The sequence below is a fragment of the Passer domesticus genome, chromosome 9 (assembly GCF_036417665.1).
Source record: "Passer domesticus isolate bPasDom1 chromosome 9, bPasDom1.hap1, whole genome shotgun sequence".
NCBI classification, from domain to species: domain Eukaryota; kingdom Metazoa; phylum Chordata; class Aves; order Passeriformes; family Passeridae; genus Passer; species Passer domesticus.
In genome coordinates, this window is record NC_087482.1 from 37,384,736 (window position 1) to 37,405,052 (window position 20,317).

At 48.1% G+C, this 20,317-nt stretch overlaps 1 protein-coding gene across 9 annotated transcripts in view; it reads left to right on the forward strand.

Annotated features, from left to right (window-relative positions):
* MTMR14 (myotubularin related protein 14) overlaps positions 1 to 20,317 on the forward strand; it is a 33,100-nt gene that overhangs the window by 1,138 nt on the left and 11,645 nt on the right. For 3 of the 9 annotated variants that reach the window (XM_064432782.1, XM_064432784.1, XM_064432786.1), the window contains exons 2-16: positions 967 to 1,112; positions 5,418 to 5,526; positions 6,563 to 6,638; positions 7,341 to 7,401; positions 7,915 to 8,037; positions 8,563 to 8,636; positions 11,384 to 11,454; positions 12,045 to 12,119; positions 14,406 to 14,472; positions 15,469 to 15,557; positions 15,782 to 15,858; positions 16,101 to 16,137; positions 17,606 to 17,676; positions 18,300 to 18,349; positions 18,555 to 18,693. In XM_064432782.1, the coding sequence (XP_064288852.1) occupies positions 967 to 1,112; positions 5,418 to 5,526; positions 6,563 to 6,638; positions 7,341 to 7,401; positions 7,915 to 8,037; positions 8,563 to 8,636; positions 11,384 to 11,454; positions 12,045 to 12,119; positions 14,406 to 14,472; positions 15,469 to 15,557; positions 15,782 to 15,858; positions 16,101 to 16,137; positions 17,606 to 17,676; positions 18,300 to 18,349; positions 18,555 to 18,693 (1,265 nt within the window). Of the gene's footprint in view, positions 1 to 691; positions 892 to 966; positions 1,113 to 5,417; positions 5,527 to 6,562; positions 6,639 to 7,340; positions 7,402 to 7,914; positions 8,038 to 8,562; positions 8,637 to 11,383; positions 11,455 to 12,044; positions 12,120 to 14,405; positions 14,473 to 15,468; positions 15,558 to 15,781; positions 15,859 to 16,100; positions 16,138 to 17,605; positions 17,677 to 18,299; positions 18,350 to 18,554; positions 18,694 to 20,317 lie in introns of those variants that run through there. The other 6 variants (XM_064432788.1, XM_064432789.1, XM_064432785.1 and 3 more) reach the window with 4 other exon arrangements.

Here is a 20,317-nt window from a genome sequence, read left to right on the forward strand (position 1 = left end):
GCCCCACAGCGGTCCCAAACCCAGCGGAGACCGAACCACGTCGGGTCTCAGGCAACGAGATGCACCGCGGTAGCTGCGGTTGAACTCGGCTGTCATTCAGTGTTTCTCAGCTGATTTGCAAATCAGACAAACGCAGAAGAAAACCACATTGTGTTCCCCTGCAAGAGCCAAGGCGCCGTGTGCCTCCGGCTGGGCGCGGGCAGTGCTGTCACCCTCGGCACGCACAGCCCGAGCTGGCTCCGTGACACTGCCCGGGCACACGAGCCAGTGCCGCCCGCAGCCGTGCTCCGGGCAGCGGCACCGCTCCCCCGGCAGCCCCTCCGCCACGGGCTCAGTGCGTGCGAGCACACTCTGGGAGGCGCCTCTTTAATTAAAACCCGCCTCGGGGTTCTTTCTTTAGGGCAGCGCCCTGGGCACGCCCGCCAGCGCTACGGTCAGACCCACTCGGCGAGGCCTGACAGCGTTTGCCGCGTCTCTCTGCGGGTGCCGGAGCGGAGCGCGGAGCCCCCGGAGCGGCACTCGGCAGCGGGGCGGAGCGCGGTGCCCCCGGCGCGGCTCTCGGCGGCCGGGCGGAGCGCGGAGCCCCCGGAGCGGCACTCCGTGGCCGGGGCGGAGCGCGGAGCCCCCGGAGCGGCACTCCGTGGCCGGGGCGGAGCGCGGCGCGGCGCGATGACGCCGGGAGCGGGCGGAAGGGGCGCGGCGCGGGCGGGCGGAAGCGGCGGGCGGGACGATGGGCCCGAGGCGGCGGTGAGCGGCGCGGGCATGGCGGCGGCGGCGGCCCGCGGCTGCCCCCCGGCGGGCTCCGGGGACCGCTCCCTGGCCGAGCTGCTGCTGGAGTTCTCCCGGGCGCAGTACCGCGCCAAGGACGGCGGCGGTGCCGCCGCTGCCAAGGTGAGGGCAGCGGCGCTCGGGGGGCGCGGGGAGCGCGGACCGGCGCGGCGGGCATTGAGCGGTGGCTGTGCGCAGGTGGAGCGGATCGAGCGGCGGTGCCTGGAGCTCTTCGGCCGCGATTATCGCTACAGCGTGATCCCCAACGTGCACGGCGAGGTCTGCGCCCACTATCCGCGGCACATCGTCCTCCTGGAGCGCGACGCCGGCGCCAGCCGTGACTCGTAAGGCCCCCGGTTCCCGTGTCCCGTCCCGTGCAGCGGAGTTGTTGTCCCTGGGAGCTTCCGCGCCCGGCGCTCCGAGGCTCCCGCCGGCCGGGGAAGCCCTGCGGGCTGCGCTGCGCTAATTATAGCCGGTGGTGTCAGCCGCTCTCGGGACTCCCCTCGCTGCCTGCCGGGGCTGCCGAGCTCCCGTGGGGCTCCTCCCAAGGCTCTTGGGCCGCCTTGGGGAAAGCTGCCAAGCCGAACCTGTTACTCGGGGTCTGTGAAGGAAACGGGGGTGCTCCGGGGTAGCGCCATCTCTGCTGCATGTAGCCCTGGAGCAAGCCTGAGCACACCTAGCTCCTGGTGATTGTTGTGTTGCGGCTTGCCCGAAGGCTCAAGGTTGTGAGCAAGCCTGTGTGGTGCTCTCTCTGCCTTGATGAAGCACCTGTGGTCTTGCAGCGAGGCTTCTGATGTAGGAAGTCTTAGTCTGCAAATCATCATGGGTCGGGGGGGTCTGATAGGGGCTAGGCAGACAAGACAGCCTAGAAAGATACTTCTGTCGTTTCAGACCAGGTTCCAGGTTATTTCATCTCTCCCCACCATGGTGAACAGGTCAGTGAGCACTGAGGTTCAGTGAGCTAATGGGAAACACTTGTTCAGTTTGGTGCACATCTGAGCCAACACATCTCTGGACTTTGACCCACAAGCTCAGGATCACGTTGGTCTCGCTTCTGACTGAGTATGAGCTGCTCCTTCCAGCTCCAACCACAGCCTCTCATTTTTACTTTTCCTTCAACAAAACATAATGCAGTTTTTCAGTCCTGCCTGTGTGTCCATGACAAGAGTGATGTGTTCAAAAGGAGGGTCAACAAGTCCTTCTCACATGTCCAGCTGCTTTGCCTGAGGAAGGAAAACCATCAGCTGCCGTGCTGACACGTGGGCTGGGTGCTGTAGGAGGGGGTCTTTGGAAACCAGCCACAACTTACTGCCAGGTGGGAGAGTTTCTGCCTAATAGTTGGATGAGATTAGAAAAGCTTAAACCCCTTGCTGCAAAAAAACAGGAAACGGAAGTTTGAAGCTGTTAAGTGTAACTAGGGGAAGCTTTAGGGAAGAGAAACTGAATGCTTCTGCTTTTCCTGCTCTTGCAAGAGGAAAGGATGCTTAATTTTTCTGACAAGTATTCAAAGCAAGAGTACTTACACTTGGTACCCCATTTTCTTCTGTGACCTTTGCCAGCTGGCAGTGACAATTGACTGTGATGAATTAACTGTATTTATGCTGATTTTTGGCAAGTTTTGATTTACTGTCTGAAAGAGAGTGACAAAAACAGACTACACTTCATCATCATTCTCCTGATTTCAGCATGATGATTTTTGTAAAAGCTGCCAAGTGATTTTTAGACAAATGCAGGTTTTAGTTTAATCATTTTACTCCTATGGAATAATTATGAAATAGAGACTCCTGCACATCTTGTGTTATGGAAGGAAAGAACCTCTTTCAGTGAGCAGGACGCTCCACCAGGACCGAGTCTCTTTGGCTGCCTCTTGTGGAACCATAGAATGGTTTGAGTTGGAAGGGATTTTAAAGATCATCCAGTTCCAGCCCCTACTGCCATGGGCAGGGATAACTTCCACTAGATCAGGTTGCTGAGGGCCCCATCCAACCTGGCCTTGAAGGCTTCTGGTTTTATTTCTGTAAGTCTTTTAATCAGCTGGTAAGATCTACTTGAGGCTTCTCAACTCTGAGAATACTGAGGTGCTTTGGAAGTAGTTTTCACATGTACAAACTCTTTGCTGTACCATCATTTCTGTCAGTACAACTGCTTCTGGAGCCATGTGGAGAAGCAGCAAAAAATTGATATTTTTTAACCCAAATCAGTTTGTTGTGGAGCTGGGCAGCCGGGGGCAGAGGAGGACTTTGCCTGATCAAAGTTTGCTAACAGTACTCTGAAATCCAGGCAGGTGCAGGAGAAATTCTGTGTGTTTTGAACCTTTTGCTTTAGATTTTACTCCTACTTATGCTGCATTTGATCACTAACTCCTGTGAAAGCATTACACCTGTTCTTCAGAGCAGCTTCCTCCTTGCTACTGGAGTCTTGATACAACTTTTTGTTTACCACGTTCATCTCTTGCATTGCTGAGGGTGGTTATTGAGATGAGAAGGTCTGAGAGCCTTATTTGTGGCCATGACTGATGGCAGAGCTGGTCTCTCCATGTGTGTGCAGGCTTCCCAAGGAACAGGCGTGGTGTGCCTGGAGAGGGGCTCATCCTTCCGTGTCCCCAGCAGGGTGCAGGGCTTCCCGCTCACTCCGTGTCCTGGCTCCTGCCAGGCTGCTCAGACTCATTTGCAGAAACCTCTCCAGGGAAGTGCAGTGAGTGAAACCTGTTGTCTCAGCTCCCAGAGAGGTGCTTCTCTTACAATTTCTGATCTTTAAGGTATTTTGCTTTTGCTAACTCTCATCTTATTGGAAGCAGTGCCGTGGAGCTGTTTTGGTAACACTGCATTTAAGTTCTTGTTTCCCTCTGTATTTGCTTTTGTAAAGGGAACTGCAGCAGAGTGTAGGATATATCTCTTAATTGCATGCATTCATTTAAAAACAGCCCCACAACCAAATCTATGCATAGAATCTTTTGAGTTTCAAAATAGTTTGGTGTTTGAAATTATACTCAGAGGCATCTCTTCTCACACTTGCTCCCATTTTCCTGCCTTTCCAATTAGCACCCTCATGTTCACACTGTTTAAAGAAGATTAGCTTGAGGTTTTGTTCTTTAAATTCTGGTATATGTCAAAGGTCTTTGGAGCTGGACAACAAAATAATTGTATATGCAGGAAAACATGAAAAAACTTAAACTGCCACTATGAATTCTGAGAACCAAATCCTTCTATTAATAAAAAAAGTATTTGGAAGTCTTGTTTTCTGTTTCCCTTGTTTCCCTGCTTCTACTGGCACCACCTTGTATAATATTTTCCATAAACAAATTGATATACATTTTAATAATAGGTTAATTTTTTAATCCCTCCCAGAATGGCAGCTGCTGGTACATTGCTCCACACTCTCAGTGATTCTGAAGTTTAGCAACTTTCATTAACTCCATAGTAAAGGTATTAATTTGTTCTTAGGCCACTGTTTTCTTCCTTCGTTTGAGTTCTCCTCCTGTGTTGTACTCTCCTTCACCCTGATGCACATATTGCTGTGCATCTGCTCATCATCTTCTGCCCTTTCCATCAGACCCTGGTGATTTCTCTTGCAGCAGAGACTCTCCCTTGGCCGTCCTACTCGTCTTCCTGTGCCTCTTCAGGCAGGGGTGGGTCACTAGAATCAGATCCTTTATCTCAGCTGAGAGCCTGTGCTCTGCACAGTCATGCTGGTACTTCTACATCTCTCTAGGGAATTTCCCATGATCTTATTTTTCCCCTTTTTCAGATTTTCCATGTTGATAATGTATTAACATCCAGAGATCAGGCAATTCATCTGCCTCTTCTACCGTGCTCCATAACTGAAAAGGGCTAACTGGAAATTCTTGTTAACTGTTTCCAGGTGCATAGCCATGCAGTTTTCTATGTCCAGACTTAACCTGGTTTCTCATATATCACTCTGGATGCTTCTCCAGCTCTAGTCCTTTCTGCATTGATAGTTCCTCTTTGAGGTCTCTGTAGTTCAGAAGTGAGTTTGGATTCCTGTCAAATGTGGGCTGATACTTAAACAAACTGGAGCAATTTTAACATTTCCAAAATGTCTCCCAGTATGGAACACAATTCTGACTTCAACAAGAAAGCAAAATCTAGTTCTGCAGATGCAGCTGACATTAATCTAAGTACCCTGCTCAACCCACTAGCCGATTTAGTTGTTTAATTACCCAGCAACACAAATGCTTGAGGATCATGGAGTGTTCAAGATTTTATTTTCTATTATATTTCTTTTTTTCTTGCAAAACTATCCCTCTGATAGTGAATTCACTGTGATGGCTGCTTTTGAATGGAAAGGTGATAGCAGGGAAAACAGAACATGTATTCTTGTAGACACTGACTGTCCTTCTCCAGCAATCCACATGTTAGTCTGTGGCAGACCCTACTGGTGGTGCTCATGTTTGCCAGTTCCTGATGGTGCTGACATGTACTGTGCATTGGTCTTTCAAAATCCAGAAAAGGAGCCAGAAAAGTGTCCAAATGTGTTGTACAGCAGCAGAAGCAATTCCCAACGTGTTTTCATGCTTACTAACTTTCTAGGGAAAGGGATGGGATTGCAGCCCAGGGTTTCTGTGGTGGCTTTGCTAAAAGACGTGTGAGAAGATGCTCTGTGTACTGACCCAAATCTCTGCCCACTAGGTATGAGAGCACTGTGCAGGTTGGCAAACTGCAGGACCTCATCAACCGGAGCAAGATGGCCAGGTGTAGAGGGCGCTTTGTTTGCCCAGTCATTCTGTACAAGGGAAAGGTGAGGTTTCATAGGTTACCTGTCTTTTACTGAGAAAATGACCTTTCTCTCTGCCATTTGAACTGTGCAGCCACGCCTTCCGTCACTTGTCACTTTTCCAAAGGGTGTAAAAATCTGTGCTTAGGTACAAGCAGGCAGCCTGTAGTAGCAGGTAGCATTTGCTGTCTAGGCTGCATAAGTTGTCTGTGGGCACTTCAGGCTGTTCTCCCCCACCAAATCATGAGCCTTGCACCAAAGAGCTAGCTTTTTTTTTTTTCCTCCTATGTATGTCCCTTCTGAAGTCCTTATGATATTTGGCATTTCAGAGGGGAAAGATAATTATTGTCCCCGTTTGTCCCTTACTCTTCCCAGCAACTCCCTTTGAGTAACTTTCCTCTCTCCAGAGAAGTTTCCTTTGTCTGCTCCCTTGGGAAGCAAGATTGCATAAATGGTCTTATGAATGTGTGGGCTTGTCTGCAAGGGGATCTGTAAGAAAGTGAAATTAGATTCATTTTTATGTGAATTACTTAAACTGTGTTGAAACCCTGTAGGAATAGTCTCATTTAGAATTTAAGTAGCTTAATTCAGTTTTCTTAGTTGAATTTAGAAACACTGTATGAATAGCAAAATCTCATACCTGTGACAATTTTAATCTAGCTTGACTGATGCCATTGTGGGCTGCATCATCTGACCTTTTTTGCAGGAGTGAACTGCCCGGAGTCATCTTGGGACCATCCATAATCTCATCTAGAGGAATGTGGAAATAAGGCTCTAGCAGGGTATTAACAGAGAATGTGTTGCTAACTTGGCAGGAACTGACTGTATTAATGCATTGGAGAATTGGAGATGAAAATATGATTTAAAAACCAGCTACAGATAAAGGCACTTGGGAGTTTGCTGTGTTTGGAGAACTCAATCTGGACCAGGGTTGTAGGGCAGACAGCTGAGAGGTGATAGCTGTAGATACCAACCCTTACTATGTAACCTGAGATCAAATAGGCATGATAAGGAAAGGACTCCTGGAGCCTGTGTGATTAATAAAAAAATCTTCCTCCAGCACATTTGCAGATCAGCAACACTGGCCGGCTGGGGAGAGCTCTATGGGCGCACTGGCTACAACTACATCTTCTCTGGTGAGTGAGGAGCCATTTGTCACTCTCTGCCTGGTAAGAGACCTACACATGAGGCCAAGCTCTTCCCAAAACCAGTGGGAGCTCTAGCAGGGGCTGCTTGTATCAGGCTTAGCACAACAGAGCAGAGACTGAAACCTCATGTCCCTCTCCAAGCACTGTATACAAAACAGTGCCAAAGCTCCTAAGAACCTCTGACAAAAGAACTTGAGGCTGAAGAGTGAGTTACAGGAAATATATAGGCAAATAAAGGCATCCCAAAGGATTCAGAGTAGCAATTGCCAAACATTGGGGATGGGAATAATGGAGGAAAGAGGATTAGAACTTGCTGTTGCTTGACTAATCATTGGGAATCAGTGCTGCTAAAGGTGAGATATACTGGACTCCAGGGAAAGCTCTTCAGGGGAGTGGTGGGTGTCTGTAGTGTGTGAGCTGAAGCTTGGCTTAAAAAAGCACTGCATACCATTTTTGAGGTGTCCTCTGGCTGTCAGTCATGGGTTTGACCTGCCCAGGTACTTTGCAATGACAAGGAAAGTGTGGGCTACATTAGAAAACAAGATTTTCAGGAAGAGGAAATGTGGGGAACCACACTTAGGTGTGAAGAGAAGGCACCAAACCATGACCTTTTTGTTTGTATACATATCTTGTTGGATTGGGGATCAGGTGGGTTCACAAAAGCTTCACTTCTTAATGCCTTTTTTGCAGGAGGTTCTGATGATGCTTGGGCAGACGCAGAAGACATTTCCGAGGAAGACTCTGCACTTAGGTTTGTATGCATGATTGGGGTGAGGAAAAGGGAGTTTGCTGACTGGCTCAGCCATTCAGTTCTGCTCTTTTCTAGTTTGGGTTTTGGGCACAGGCTTGAGACCCATTACCAGGCTCAAGGTCTTACTTTCCTTGCTTTTGAGAAAGGAGTCTTGCGTATTAATGGCTGGCTGAAGCTTGCTAATCTATTTTCAGAGGAAAGGGCTGGAGACAGGAATATGTAGAGCCATTAAAAATTTTTTTGAAGGGCATGGCTGTGTTGACTTCATCAAAAAATACATCTCCAGGCTGTAGAAACGGTGTTGTATCTTAAGTGTTTGTTGCAGAACAGAGTGAGATGTGGGAAGGGACCATGAGCACAAAGCTTGCGGTGTCAATTTGCAGAGTCTGACTTGGCTGGTGCTATGCTGCTTAAGGCTAGGAGTGCTTCAGGGAAGAACTGTGGCTCAGCTGGGAAGAATCAGACTCAGCTTGGTCAGTCTTCCATGCTCACCTTGCTTGTTCTATCTTGCAGAAATGCAGACTCCCAGCTGTTTGACAAGGTCAGAGGGCATGACATCAAGCTGCTTCGATACCTGTCTGTCCGATACATCTGTGACCTGATGGTGGAAAACAAGAAGGTGAAATTTGGCTTGAAGTGAGTCTGGGTTCCTTTGTTTTGTGCAGGCTTTAGTTTGCAGCCAGTGTAGCCCTTACATGTGAATTGCTGTGAGGTGTGTACTCAGCAATCTGGGAGCAGTTTCTGGAAGAATGCTACAGCAGGGTAGGTTAGTTGATGCTGTAAAGAAAACCCCATGGTTTTAGGCCACAGAAAACTGTATCAATAGGCAATATAGTTGCTTTCATCTGTCTTCTGCAGTCTGAGTAGCTTTTTTCCTGTAGAGCTTATAGTAATGAGATAGGCACCCCTTCGTAAGGGAGACAGCAATGGAGCCCTCTGTGCACAGGAACAGAGGGAGCTGTTTCTCTGACTTATCTTAGAGAAAAGCCTTAGTGATTTTGGGTTGTGCTTGTTTATGTGGATGTGTTGAGTAAGTTCTGCCCCTGCTCACAGCTGAGTCAAGTCATAGTCCAGGGAGATGCAACAGGTAGATTTTTGGGTGCTGGTGTCTGTGCAAAAACACTCTGTAAATATCTGCTGTTCTCCTCTTGTCCTGTGCAGTGTGACGTCTTCTGAGAAGGTGGACAAAGCTCAACGTTATGCTGATTTCACACTTCTCTCCATCCCATATCCAGGTACAGGAATGATGTCCAGAGGGATTCACAAGGGACAGGTGACAATCTGTTTCTGGGGACTGGGAAATAACTCTGTGTGTGTGTGTGTGTATATGTAAATGACTGTGACTTGCTGAATGTTTCCAATGTTCCTTCTGGAGAAAAACCTTTAAACTGAGAACAATGCAGTGAAGCTGGATGCTCTGGCAGTGAGTCAGCATTAGGCACTCTTTGAGATGGCATAATAATTTCTCAGCAGTCCTTATTAATTCAAGCATGGAGGAAAAGTCCCAGAGGTGGAGCTGGTTAAGATGGCCTTTGACATCTCTGCAACTCTAAACTACTACTTGATGCAAAATATATATCTTGTTCTTTGTTATGTAAAGACCCAATTCTTAAGGGTAATTTCTAGTCTAGTGTTCCAGAGCTCCACTGTAAGAAATCCTCAGTGCTTGCAGAGCAGTTCACCTGAGCCTGCAGTGTACAACAGAGGCAGCCCTTTGCAGCCTGTCTCCCTGGCTATATCCATCCCTGTGCCTAGCAACCGCTGCTGGGTCACTCACATCCTACAGATGAACTGAATATTCCTGCTGCCTGCTGATGTCAGGCTTGGCGACAGGATCAGATCAGGCTGCTGTGCCTGAGGTCTGTCTGCAGGCTCTTCTTTCTCCCTAGTGCACAAAGAAAGGGAGAGGAGAAAAAACCAAAACCAGCAAAACTCTGGTGGATGATCCAGACCCAGACTTTTCCTTGATTGCTAGTTGTTGCTCTTATAGATTTTTTTAAAGGTATATTTCCTTTTATATAGAAATTATTGACAATTTAGGGAAAATGCATGAAAATCTCTATCGAGTTTGACGTGCAGGTTGCCAGAGTGTACAGAAATAAGGGTATTACTGGTTCCTGTAGTACATAGCACAGGTACATGTTGCTGCTGCACAGATCACCAGACTTGGAACACGAGAAGGACTGTGTACACAGGTCTTCTGTAGGGCTGTAAGGTATGAAGAAGTGAATCTATAGAGTTAAGTTACAGAGTTGTTCCTGTATGGGGATCTGTATATGGTAAGCAATATTATTCAGTGATGGTCCTTCCTCTTCTGCCCTCTGGGACAGCTGCTTTCTTTTAGCAGCTCTTCATTGCCACAATAGAGATAAACCTTAAAAAACTGCAAATACTCCCTGCAGATGTTGCCTGATTTCAGCAGTGCTGGTCCATGGGGGAATGTTGTCACTCTGTAAAATCTAAGGCATACACATCTAAGGATCAGCAACCCCTCTAGTGACTGGCCAAATGCTGTGATACATTTTTATTGATGTTTCCAGGGTTGCGCTGAAAGAATCTGTTTTGTAAGTTGTTTCTGAAGTTATTCTGAGATCCTATTGCCTTAGGTGAGCAAGACAGTGTCCAAACAGAGTCATAGAATTGTTGTGGTTGGAAAAGAGCTTTAAGATCATTGAGTCCAATCGTTAACTCAATGCTGCCTAGTCTCCCACTAAACTATATCCCTGAGTGCCACATCTACCTCTTAAATTCTTCCAAGGCTGGTGGCTCCACTCCTTGCAGAGGGGCACTTGATCCCTCATCCAGATCATCAGTAAAGATGTTAAACAGGTCCCAGTACTGAACTCTGGGGAACACCACAAAACCTAGGGTCAGATACCAACTGGATTTAACCCCATTCACCACCACTCTTTGGGCTCAGCCATCCAGAGAGATTTTACCAAGTGAAGAGTAAAAACTGTCTGGAGTGAAAGACTTGAGTTAAAATGGGGTATCTGTTGAAGCTTTTGGTAGTTGTGGATGCCAACACTTATGCCATAATCCCCCATTCTTTGCATGAAGTAATTGTTTAATTGGAGTTAAATCTCAACTGACAGACTGTGTCCTGACTGCATATTTGAGGATTAGTCCTATCCTTGCACAGATTATTTTCATGGGTTTTTTTTTTTTCCATTGAAATTACTTGTGACTTGAGGGGTGGGAATCTCTCTCCATGTTTTGTGTTTGGCAGAGGGCTGTCTGGGTGGGGTGGGCACTGTGGCACTGCTGAGGTGTGCACAGCACACTGGCAGAGGTGTTTTCTGTAGCCTGCAGGCAGCTGCAGTGCTAATGGTGCTGCTCAGCTGTGACTAAGTGACTGCGGCTTGCAGCAGAGACTTCAAATAGTTGTTTGAGAAGAGCTGAGCCAAAGGACACACTTCAGGAGGGGAGGGCTTGGGGGACAGCTTGAAAGTGGTTATGTACCCCCTTCCTTCAGATGGGGTAAATCCCATGTTTGAAAGAGAAGACTTAAATCAAGCCACCTCTGAGAGAGCCCTTTCTTGTTCCCTGTAGCAGATGCCCTGTGAATGTTGGCTTTCCCCGGGGCTCTGCCAACACCTTCTTTTGGTGGCTCCTTCTCACTCAGCATGTCAAGCTGATGCCTTAGATCTGTGCAAAAGTCCAAGGCCCTGCAAAACATAACTCCTTGCTGAAACCTTTTGTTCAGGAAAAGATTAAATCAGTCCCTCAAGCTCCCTATTTGCTGTGTTTGGAGTTTGCCCTTTGCTGTGTGTCTGTACTGCTCAGTGCCCTGGGCTGTTGTTGCTGGAGGCCGTGCTGCACAGTGTACTGAGGCTTCCTGCTCTTCTCTTCCCACAGGCAGCAGTTTTGATTGGTTTGGATTTCTGGAGCCTGGGGCTGCCAGCACTCCTAGCCCCACAGGCACTTCGCTTGTTAGATACCAGTTAGCTGAATCGTTGTTCATTATCTCCTTTTCTTGCAGGCTGTGAATTTTTTAAGGACTACAAAGACCGGGATTATACAGCTGAAGGTCTCATATTTAACTGGAAACAGGTACGTGGATGTTATGAAATGGAGAGCTGTGTTTTACTGGGTTTAAGTCTTGCCTCCCAGTTCCTCAGTGATGGTCTGTATGTCATGTGCCTATTTCTAATCACAGGGAGGAAATCAACAGGACAAACAAAACAGATATGGAATGTACTAAATTATTGACTGTAAAATTCATATGTAAAATAAATGAATCATTATCCTGAAGTCTAGGATGCTTGACCTCTCATGGAAGGTATGGGTTGCTCCCAGTTTTGAATTCTGACCTTATTGATAGCCTTGGTTCTCAGTTTTTTCTTCATATTTTGTCTTCTGCTTAGGGGATGGTTGAGTGGGGCAGTCTTATAGAAATTCAGAGACTAATATGCCCAGCTTTCACTGTTGGGAGCACATAAAAGCTCCTCTGGTCCATTAGTCCTTCCAAGAGTCTGAGTTTATTCTTACATCTTCCGGATTTTGCATCCAAAGATGCTTTGCTGAGATGTTTTCTTCTCATGCACCATTTGGCATTTGTTGTCTTGTTGGGTTTTTTTTTGCAACTCAGTCCCTTCGAGTCATGACTTTTCTCTGATGAACTGTGTTTGGGTTTTTTACAGGACTATGTAGATGCTCCATTAAGTATCCCAGTCTCTCTGACCCAATCTCTGAATATTGATTGGAGCGAGTACCAGGTGAGCAAAGTGGATGTCTCTGTGGGAGGTCAGGGAGGTATTCAGGAAGGATCAGGAGAGGTTTGAAATCTGACTTGCTCCTATTGCTCTAATCTGGCTCACTTCATAGCATCCCAGTGGGGGCAAGGCTGCTTGACAGTTCAGAACAGCAGTGGAAATCTGTACCCAAAAGCTCTGTGGCTTGCTGTGCCCCGAGGCAGCTGACTGTAAAGGCAAACCTTTTTCTGTAGCTTTCAGAAATTTGCAATCCATTAGGGAGATAGGTTGCTAACAAAGGTAAGGAACAAAACAGGAAACAGAAAGCAGTATTACCTGTTCTCATTCTCAGCTCGACATGGGCCTGCCCTGGGCAGACTGTCTGGGCTGTGGGAAGTCATGAGAGAGGTCAAACTTCCCCTTTGTGGGCAGAGCCAAGGGACTGGGCACCTTCATGGGTATGCAAGGTGCCTTCCTATGGGAGAGGAGCAGATAATCATAACTGACCATGGCAAATCTCCACTCCTTACTATGGACAGCGTGGCAAACAGTAATTGAACTCCTCTGTTTGCTCAAGCTTCAAAGTCTACCTTTGTTCACAACAGGGAGTATCACCTTATACTACTGATTAGTATGCTCAATTTCACACCTCAGTGGATCTACCAGGTTTTGTGGGGATTGACTGTGCTGGAGCATGTCACATTATTGTGCCCTGTGGCTGGAAGCACCACAGAACCAGCAGAGCTCCCTGTGCTGGGCCACTGTTTGTTGTCAGTGATGTAAATACTGTTTAAGTGCCAGCATAAGCAGAATCACAGAAAAGTTGAAGCAGAACTAATAGAACTAGAGCTTGTGTATGGCTAGAAACTTGTTCACCAGAATACTGAGCAGCCGGTATTTTAAAAAGGATATTAAAAATTGAAGAGGGTGTAATAAATAGATGCAGAAATTATTTGAGGCCTAGAGAACATGCTTCACTCAAAACTGAAGTTCTCAGTCTGTTTAGCTAATCACTAAGGTGATTAATGTATAAGTACATTTTTAGGGAGAATATAGTAATTCTAAAGCACTCTTCAATCTGGGGAAGAAGAGCTGCACAGGAAGCAGTATCTTCATCTGAAATCAAGGCTTCAGATAAGGAAAGTCTTGCATATTACTTTTGAGAATAATCTGCTGGAACATGCTGCCAGTAGTGAGCTGTCACCCCTATTTGAGATGCTTCTCTGGGCAAAGATGTTGCCAAGTGCAAGCCTCAGGCTTTACGTGGGGCAACTGAAGAAAACTTTCTCATTCGTGATATAGAGATCAGACTGGATAATTGGATGATGCCTTCTAAAATAAGCAGAAGATGGATTGAATTGGGCAGATAAAAGATTCTGTAATTATGTGTTTTTCTGCTGCAGGCTGACTGTGTTCCCCGTGTCCCTAATGTTTGTGGCTCTGCAGGCTTCATGGCTGACAATATGCTCTTTGTCTGACACTAGTTTCAGTGGAAACATGGATGTGCACACATGCAGGCACATGGCAAGGGTTCTGTTGCTTGTGGTCACATGTCACTTGCACCACTAACACTTCTGCCATGAAATGTGTCCCACTCTGCTTTTTCCTTGCCAGTGCTATCTCATTTCCCTTGAGCTAGTCCTGATTCTGATCAAACCACTGAAATTCCCTGCATCTGCTCATGACATGGTGGTCAAGTGACAAGATTGGCTTGTTCTGATGTTCTTCACCTGTATGTCCTGTAGTACTGGAGTTCTCTTGAGTTCAGAGCCCTTCTGTTGTTCTGCTGCTACTTGGGGGTTACTGAAGAAGTCCAGTGCCTGTCTGGAGGGTGGGTGAGGGTCAGCAGCCAGCTGGGGACATTTTCAAGGACCACAGAGTTTTGAGCAAAGTGCTTGGGCTGTGGGAGCAGGCTGCTGGCCTTGGCCTGCACATCCCATCGTGCTGCTGGCTTTGCACACCTGGCTGGAATGTGGCTCAGCCACTTGGAAAAGTGCACGTGTGCAGAACTGGGTCAGTGCTCTGCAGGTGTTTGCTGCCTCTCTGAGCATGGGCTGCTTGCAGCTCCTCTGCCAGCTGGGAAGACAGTAGAGATGGCCTTTTATTGTTTTATTTGCCTACCTGTTATCTTGTCCCAGAGTGCCTTTTGCAGAGGATGGGGGGATTGATACAAAGGGGAAGTCTGTCACTTTGAGGAATGGCCATGTGGTTATTTCTGCTTTGCTGCTGTTCTGGATAGAGCAGATCTGACCTGCAGAGCAGCCTTTGGCTGTGGGCAGACCCTTACCATCAACATTCCTCTTTCTGCAGAGCTGGGACCTCGTACAGCAGACACAGAACTACCTGAAGCTGCTGATCTCCATTATCAATAGTGATGGTAAGGCAAACTCCTTGCTCCCAGCAGTGTAACTGGAGCAGTCACTGTCCCTGGAAGAACAGCTGATGGTATTAGTGCCACTGTGGAGCCACTCCCAGTAGAGAAGTCACTTTTAATTCTCTCCCTTCAAAACAGGGTGATGGTCCTGCCATCTCAGAACTCCAGCTCCCCTCTTAGAGAGGCACTTGCTGATTCCTTGAAAACCCTTTCTTCCCAAATATGAAGGGGATATCTGAAAACTTAGCCTATTGTTTTACTACTTTAAACCTGAAGAAAAGGAACATTGTGTCTTTGCTTTTTGACTCTTGCTCTTGTTTTGCTGGTTACCTGTGTTTTGTCTTGTCAACACAGCATTTCATTTGGTGCCTGTTTAAGAGCCCCTTCCACCCCTTTTCACCATGGACACTCCAACTCTTTGAAGGGTGTCTCTTGCCCTGTGTGGCTTCCCATTCCCTCTGGGCACTGTGACCTAGCACTGATGGATGGAGCCATGGCTGGCTCTGAGAGCATGGCCAGCTTTATTCTCCTGCAGTAGCTGTGTTGGGACACACTGCAGGTTTTCTGTAGGGTGTAGGACTTGTGCCTTGTGTGTGCCTCTGATCAGTGTGCAGGTTACTGTGCTCAGTAGGAAGGTTAGTGGGACTGAAAAAAATGTTCAGTTGAAGCTGTTTTCTCACCAGTGTAGGAATAGATTGTGATAGTGGGTTTACAGCTAGGTAGGTGTATGTTCAGGGTAGTAATGTTCATACCTAATGACTCTGTGTCCTGAGAAGCTGTCAGGATCAGGAGAGCACATCAGCTGGTGCTGCTGACAGCCCAGGACACTCTGAGCAATCGGGTGTCTGCTGTATTTAAGACATAATGTTCTGGCTGAGCTCTGCTCTTGAGCCTGGTCTGTGGGTACAGAGAGTAGCCTGTCTCTGCAGATTTTCCATAAAGAAATCATTACTTTCATTGTAACATCCATTTTTTTCCTTCTCCTTCCTGCCCCTGGAGCAGATGACAGCGGGCTCCTGGTGCACTGTATATCCGGCTGGGATCGAACGCCTCTCTTCATCTCCTTACTGCGCCTCTCCTTGTGGGCTGTGAGTACCTGGCTGACTCCTGTTTCTGGGGCTGATTGCTTGGAGGGTGAGTGACTGTCACCAGGCAGTGGTGGTGGAGCTGTTAATGTTCCTTTGGACATGCTGTCACAGGCAGGTGGAGGAAGATGGGCACCCTGGATCACCGTGACAGTTTTCGGCAGATCATGAAATTCCCAAGTTCTAGTCCCCAGGGCTGCTGCCTGAAGGCTTTGTTTGCTTTGCAGGATGGGCTGATCCACACGTCCTTGGAGCCATCTGAGATTCTCTACCTGACAGTGGCCTATGACTGGTTTCTCTTTGGGTAGGCATGATAAGTTTTACTCACATGTGCATCCCTGTGCAACAGGGGAGAAGTCTTGAGGGGTCATTTTGATGTTTGTTAACAGCCAAAGGTTGATTTTTGAGCAGGTCCCAATGAGCTAGGACAAGAAGGGCTGATGCATTTTTTTTTTATCTGAGGGCTCAGGCACCTGGCTGTTCTTGACAGCTTGTGCTGTTCTGCTGATTCTGGCATGTGATGAGCTTCCCTTGCTCTCTTTCCAGGCACATGTTAGTCGATCGACTCAGTAAAGGAGAAGAGGTGAGTGTTGGTCTGGGGCAGTGGCTGAGCACTGCTTTGTGTTCTCAGGATATCTGTTTATGGTAGCAGCATTCACTGCCTGCTCCTGGTTGTATCAGTGGTGTGGCTGGGCTCTAAAAAGATTGTTCAGGTGCTGGAAATATGAGGTAAGAGCCTTGCCCTGTCACTTTGTGATGCATAATTTGTGGGATTACTTCTCTCTCAGGCTACGGTTTTTGTGGGGGGATGTCACTTCTGCCAGTTTCTCTCCTGTGCCATTAGTATTCAGGCCCCATATCAGAGGGTGCTAGGACTTGCTGTTCAGCTCAGCAGTGAGAAGGATGCTTAAGGTGTGTGACTCCTTGAAAATAAAGCTGGATAGTCTTGTGAGCTTGTCCTCAGTGCCAGCCCTCCTGCCTGGGTGCTGCAGCTGCATGTGGCTTGCATGTCATCACAGGCTCATGGAGCAGCTTGTGCTGGTTCCAGTGTGTGTTTGGTGGGATGTGTCTGTGGGTGCACATATGGGTCTGGGGGACATTTAAAATTAGTGGAAGTAATTCTCTTCAAAATCTTTCACTGTTGAACAAGAAAAGAAGATTGCTCTGACTATAGTTGCAGTATAATGCACTATCATTTCTGAGTAGAAAAGAGGTGGGTTCTGTGTCTAACCCCGTTGCTATTCCCTTGCTCCTCGAACTCTCACCTTACTTAGGAATCTTCTGCCTTCAAACAGCAGACACACAACCCTGGCCTATTTTCCATCTTTCAGGGGTGCAGAATCCCCTGAAAGATTAAATATCATTCCTGCTATTCATTCCTTTCCTGGAGTTCTACTGGCTCAAGCCTGAGAGCTCTGCTCTGGTGCCTGCTTGGTCATGGGTGGAGCCAGTAGCTGCAGCAGGAGAGGGGGTGCCTGGCTGCCTCTGGCACTGCCTGCTCCCCACTTCTCCCAGGAGAAGGGCACAGCTCTGCACGGGTGGGTGAGGTGGCAGAGGCACAGTGGGGTGAGTGATGCAGAGCAGACTGTGGTGTGGCAGGGCAGGAGTTTGGGGCCACAAATGCTGTGGGTACCTCATGCTTCCAGGTGTGGTACTGGTCTGCTGCTGAGGTGGAGCATGTGGCTCTAACCATGCAAGTCCTGCTGGATTTGCTGCTTACCTGGGTGTATAAGCAGCTGCTGCCATCTCTGTTCCATTCTGCACTGATGGCATAAGTACCTGCTGTGGGCTTGCAGCATGTGTGCAAGGCATTGATAAGGAGACTTCTTGTTCCCCTTCCTTTCTGGTCCTCCCCGTGGCAGGGAGCAGAGGGGCAGTTTACATGGAAGAGAAGGCCCAGGATGTGATGGTGGCAGCCTGTGGCACACTGGAGGCTGGTAGCTGCAGATTTTTTGCTATCTCCTTCCTGCCAGCACCTCCTCATCAAGATAAGAGGCTGCATGGAGCCTCGGGTTCATTCCTGAACCGCTCTTCTCTTTCCCTTTGCTCAGATTTTCTTTTTCTGCTTCAATTTTCTGAAGCACATCACCTCTGAGGAGTTCTCTGCTCTGAAGTCACAGAGGTAAGGAGCCTGTGCTTGCTGCTGCATGGGCTACAGAGCCAGGGAGCTTGTTAGTGCTGCTTCTTTGGGGAGATGGAAGCCCTGGTGTCCTGGCCCAGTTTTCTTTAATTTATTCTGCACTCTGAAGGCTGCAAAACGGGGCCGAGGCTTGTGAGATGCCACGTTGTGCTCTGAAAAACTGTCCATGCTGAAATGTGCTCTCTGCTTAATGACTGTCCGTGGCTGCTTTAGCACGGATGAGCCCAGAGATGAGTGCTCTGGCTCAAGCAGGCTGCACAGCAAGCTCCATCAGGCACTGGTGGGCACAGAGGGGTGGCTGCTTTGTAATGGACAAACAGCATAAAACCTTCTTATTTCAGGAGGGACAGAAAGAAGAAAAGCCCACCCTGGATGCTCTGAATAAGCACATCATGTGCAGTGTTGCCTGTTGCCACCTTCTCAAAGCACAGGGAGTTTGGGTTGGGACTGTTACGAGTCAGACAGTGCACACTGGCCCATCCTCTCCCCTCTGCCCCTGCACAGCTAATTCCCCACTACTCTGATCTGCTGTGTGTGACAGAGACCTGGCTATGGCCAGCCTGCCCTGAAGTCTGCCTGAGGTAACTTTGTCTTTCCTTTCCCAGGAGGAAGAGTTTGCCACCTGGCTTCACCCTGGAAGAGATCTGCATGCTCAGTGAGTGTCAAGCATCAGTGGCCCTGGTGCTGCTAATGGTTCATTGCTTGTGGCCTTGGGTTCCCAGCTTCAGGATGACCCCAAATGGGTGTGCTGCCTGTGGAGCCTTGCAAGAACACAGGGCACAGGGAAGTGTATTGCTTAAAGGAGAGATAGTGTGTGAAACCAAGCTGGGCTTCAGGTAGCTCTGTTTTCTTCTCTCTAGAGCAGAAAGACCGAGGCAGCACCACAAGCCTGAGCAGTGACTTCTCCCTGGGGATGGAAAGTTCCCCTGGAGCAGCTGGGAGCTTTACCTATGAAGCAGTGGAGCTGATGCCAGCAGGAGCACAGGCTCAAGCAGCATGGTGAGGAGAAAACCACTTGGTGAGCTGAACAAAAGGGGCTGGCTCTGGGCCTGATGGAAAAAAATATTTCTGAAGTGTCTTGCCCTCCAGGTTTGCTCTCTGTAGCATGGATTCCTTACAGTGGGGGGAGAAATTTGGCTGTCAGAAGCTTTGCTGTAATTTGTACTCCAGAGCTGCATCAAAAGTTGGAGGCCACCCCACATTAAAAGGCTGTCAGAGTTCTGCAGGGATGCTCCAAAGTTAGTACATAGATGAGAGTAAAGCACATTTGTTTCATTTTCACCAGTTTCACTGTTAAACTTCATCCACAAAGGATTTCATTACTTTTAAAAGATTGTTCCAAACTACCAGAAAAATTACATTTCACAGCAGCCTCCCCAGGGAAAAGTGGAGATGGTTTAGCTGCCCTAAAATGAAGCTTAATCAGAGTTTAGGAAAGACATTATACACAGGGAGTGTCTGCAGTTAATGGGAGCTGGGCTGGGTGGCCAGGAATTCCCTACCTAAATTTTAGCCCCTCTACCAGCATGAGGCGTGTGAGCTGAAAGCAGGTTCCTGTCTGCAGCACTGCTTAGAGACTGCTTTTTTCCAGGGGAGAATTCAGTACTGCCTCTTGATAGAGGATCACATAGGACTTGCCTTGGGATGCAGGTGGCTGTCTGGAAGAGGGGAAGGTGTCTGGCAGCTCTGCTGCCCTGGGACAGGTTTTGGACTTGATTGTGGAGTTTCTGGTGCTGTTTGGGGATTTCAGAGCCTTGCTGTAGGGTTGCCCCTCTCAGTTTAATTTTTCTCTCCTCTCCCTCAGCACATGTGAAGATGCTATTTTATATTGCAATTATTTTAAATTAAATCTGGGTTGTGCTGGAGGCATTGAAGTCCTCTGGGACTGAGCTTGCAGCCATGCTAGTGGCAGCAGCCTTTCTAAAGCACATTGTATATTCAGTCTAAAGTGCTGAGAAGGGAAAGGAGAATATCCCTGCAGAATCACAAAATGGAGATGGAGCGTCCCAAACTCTTTGCCAAGTGAGCAACACGGAGTCCTCTTAACACACAGACCCTACCTATCCACATCAAAGTGACTGCATCAAGTAGGGAACAGCTTTCCACTTGCAGGGCTGCAGGGCAGTGAACTGGAAGCATTTGTGTTGCTCTGAGTGCTCAGGACATACAGACTTGATTCTGCTGCACAGAACCTGTGTGTGCTTTTTGCAAGATGTGAAGTGACCAGAGCATGCTGGAGGAGATAGCTGCACATGTGTGGATCAGGACTCGATTTTGAAATGTGCTTCCTAACTCTCGTTGCTTTTATTTCTGTGGGTGACCTCAGGCTGTGCTGGGGCCAGCAGCTGCTCTGCAGGGATGGTTTGGGCCATGCTGGGAGGCATGAGCTTGGGAAAGGGGAAGGTTGTGAGCCTTGCCATAAGTGCTCAATGAGAAGACTGGTCATGGCTGTTTTACTGCAGGCTGTTGTGGCTCTGTAGTCTGGAGAATGCATAGGGCTTGCTACAAGCTGGATGAGCTGTGCTCTGCATAGCATGAGGGGATGTACTTTGTTGTGTTGCCCTGAAAACAGGTGGCCTCACAGTCTCTGTGCAGGGAGAGGCATTTGATTTTTAGCTGTTCA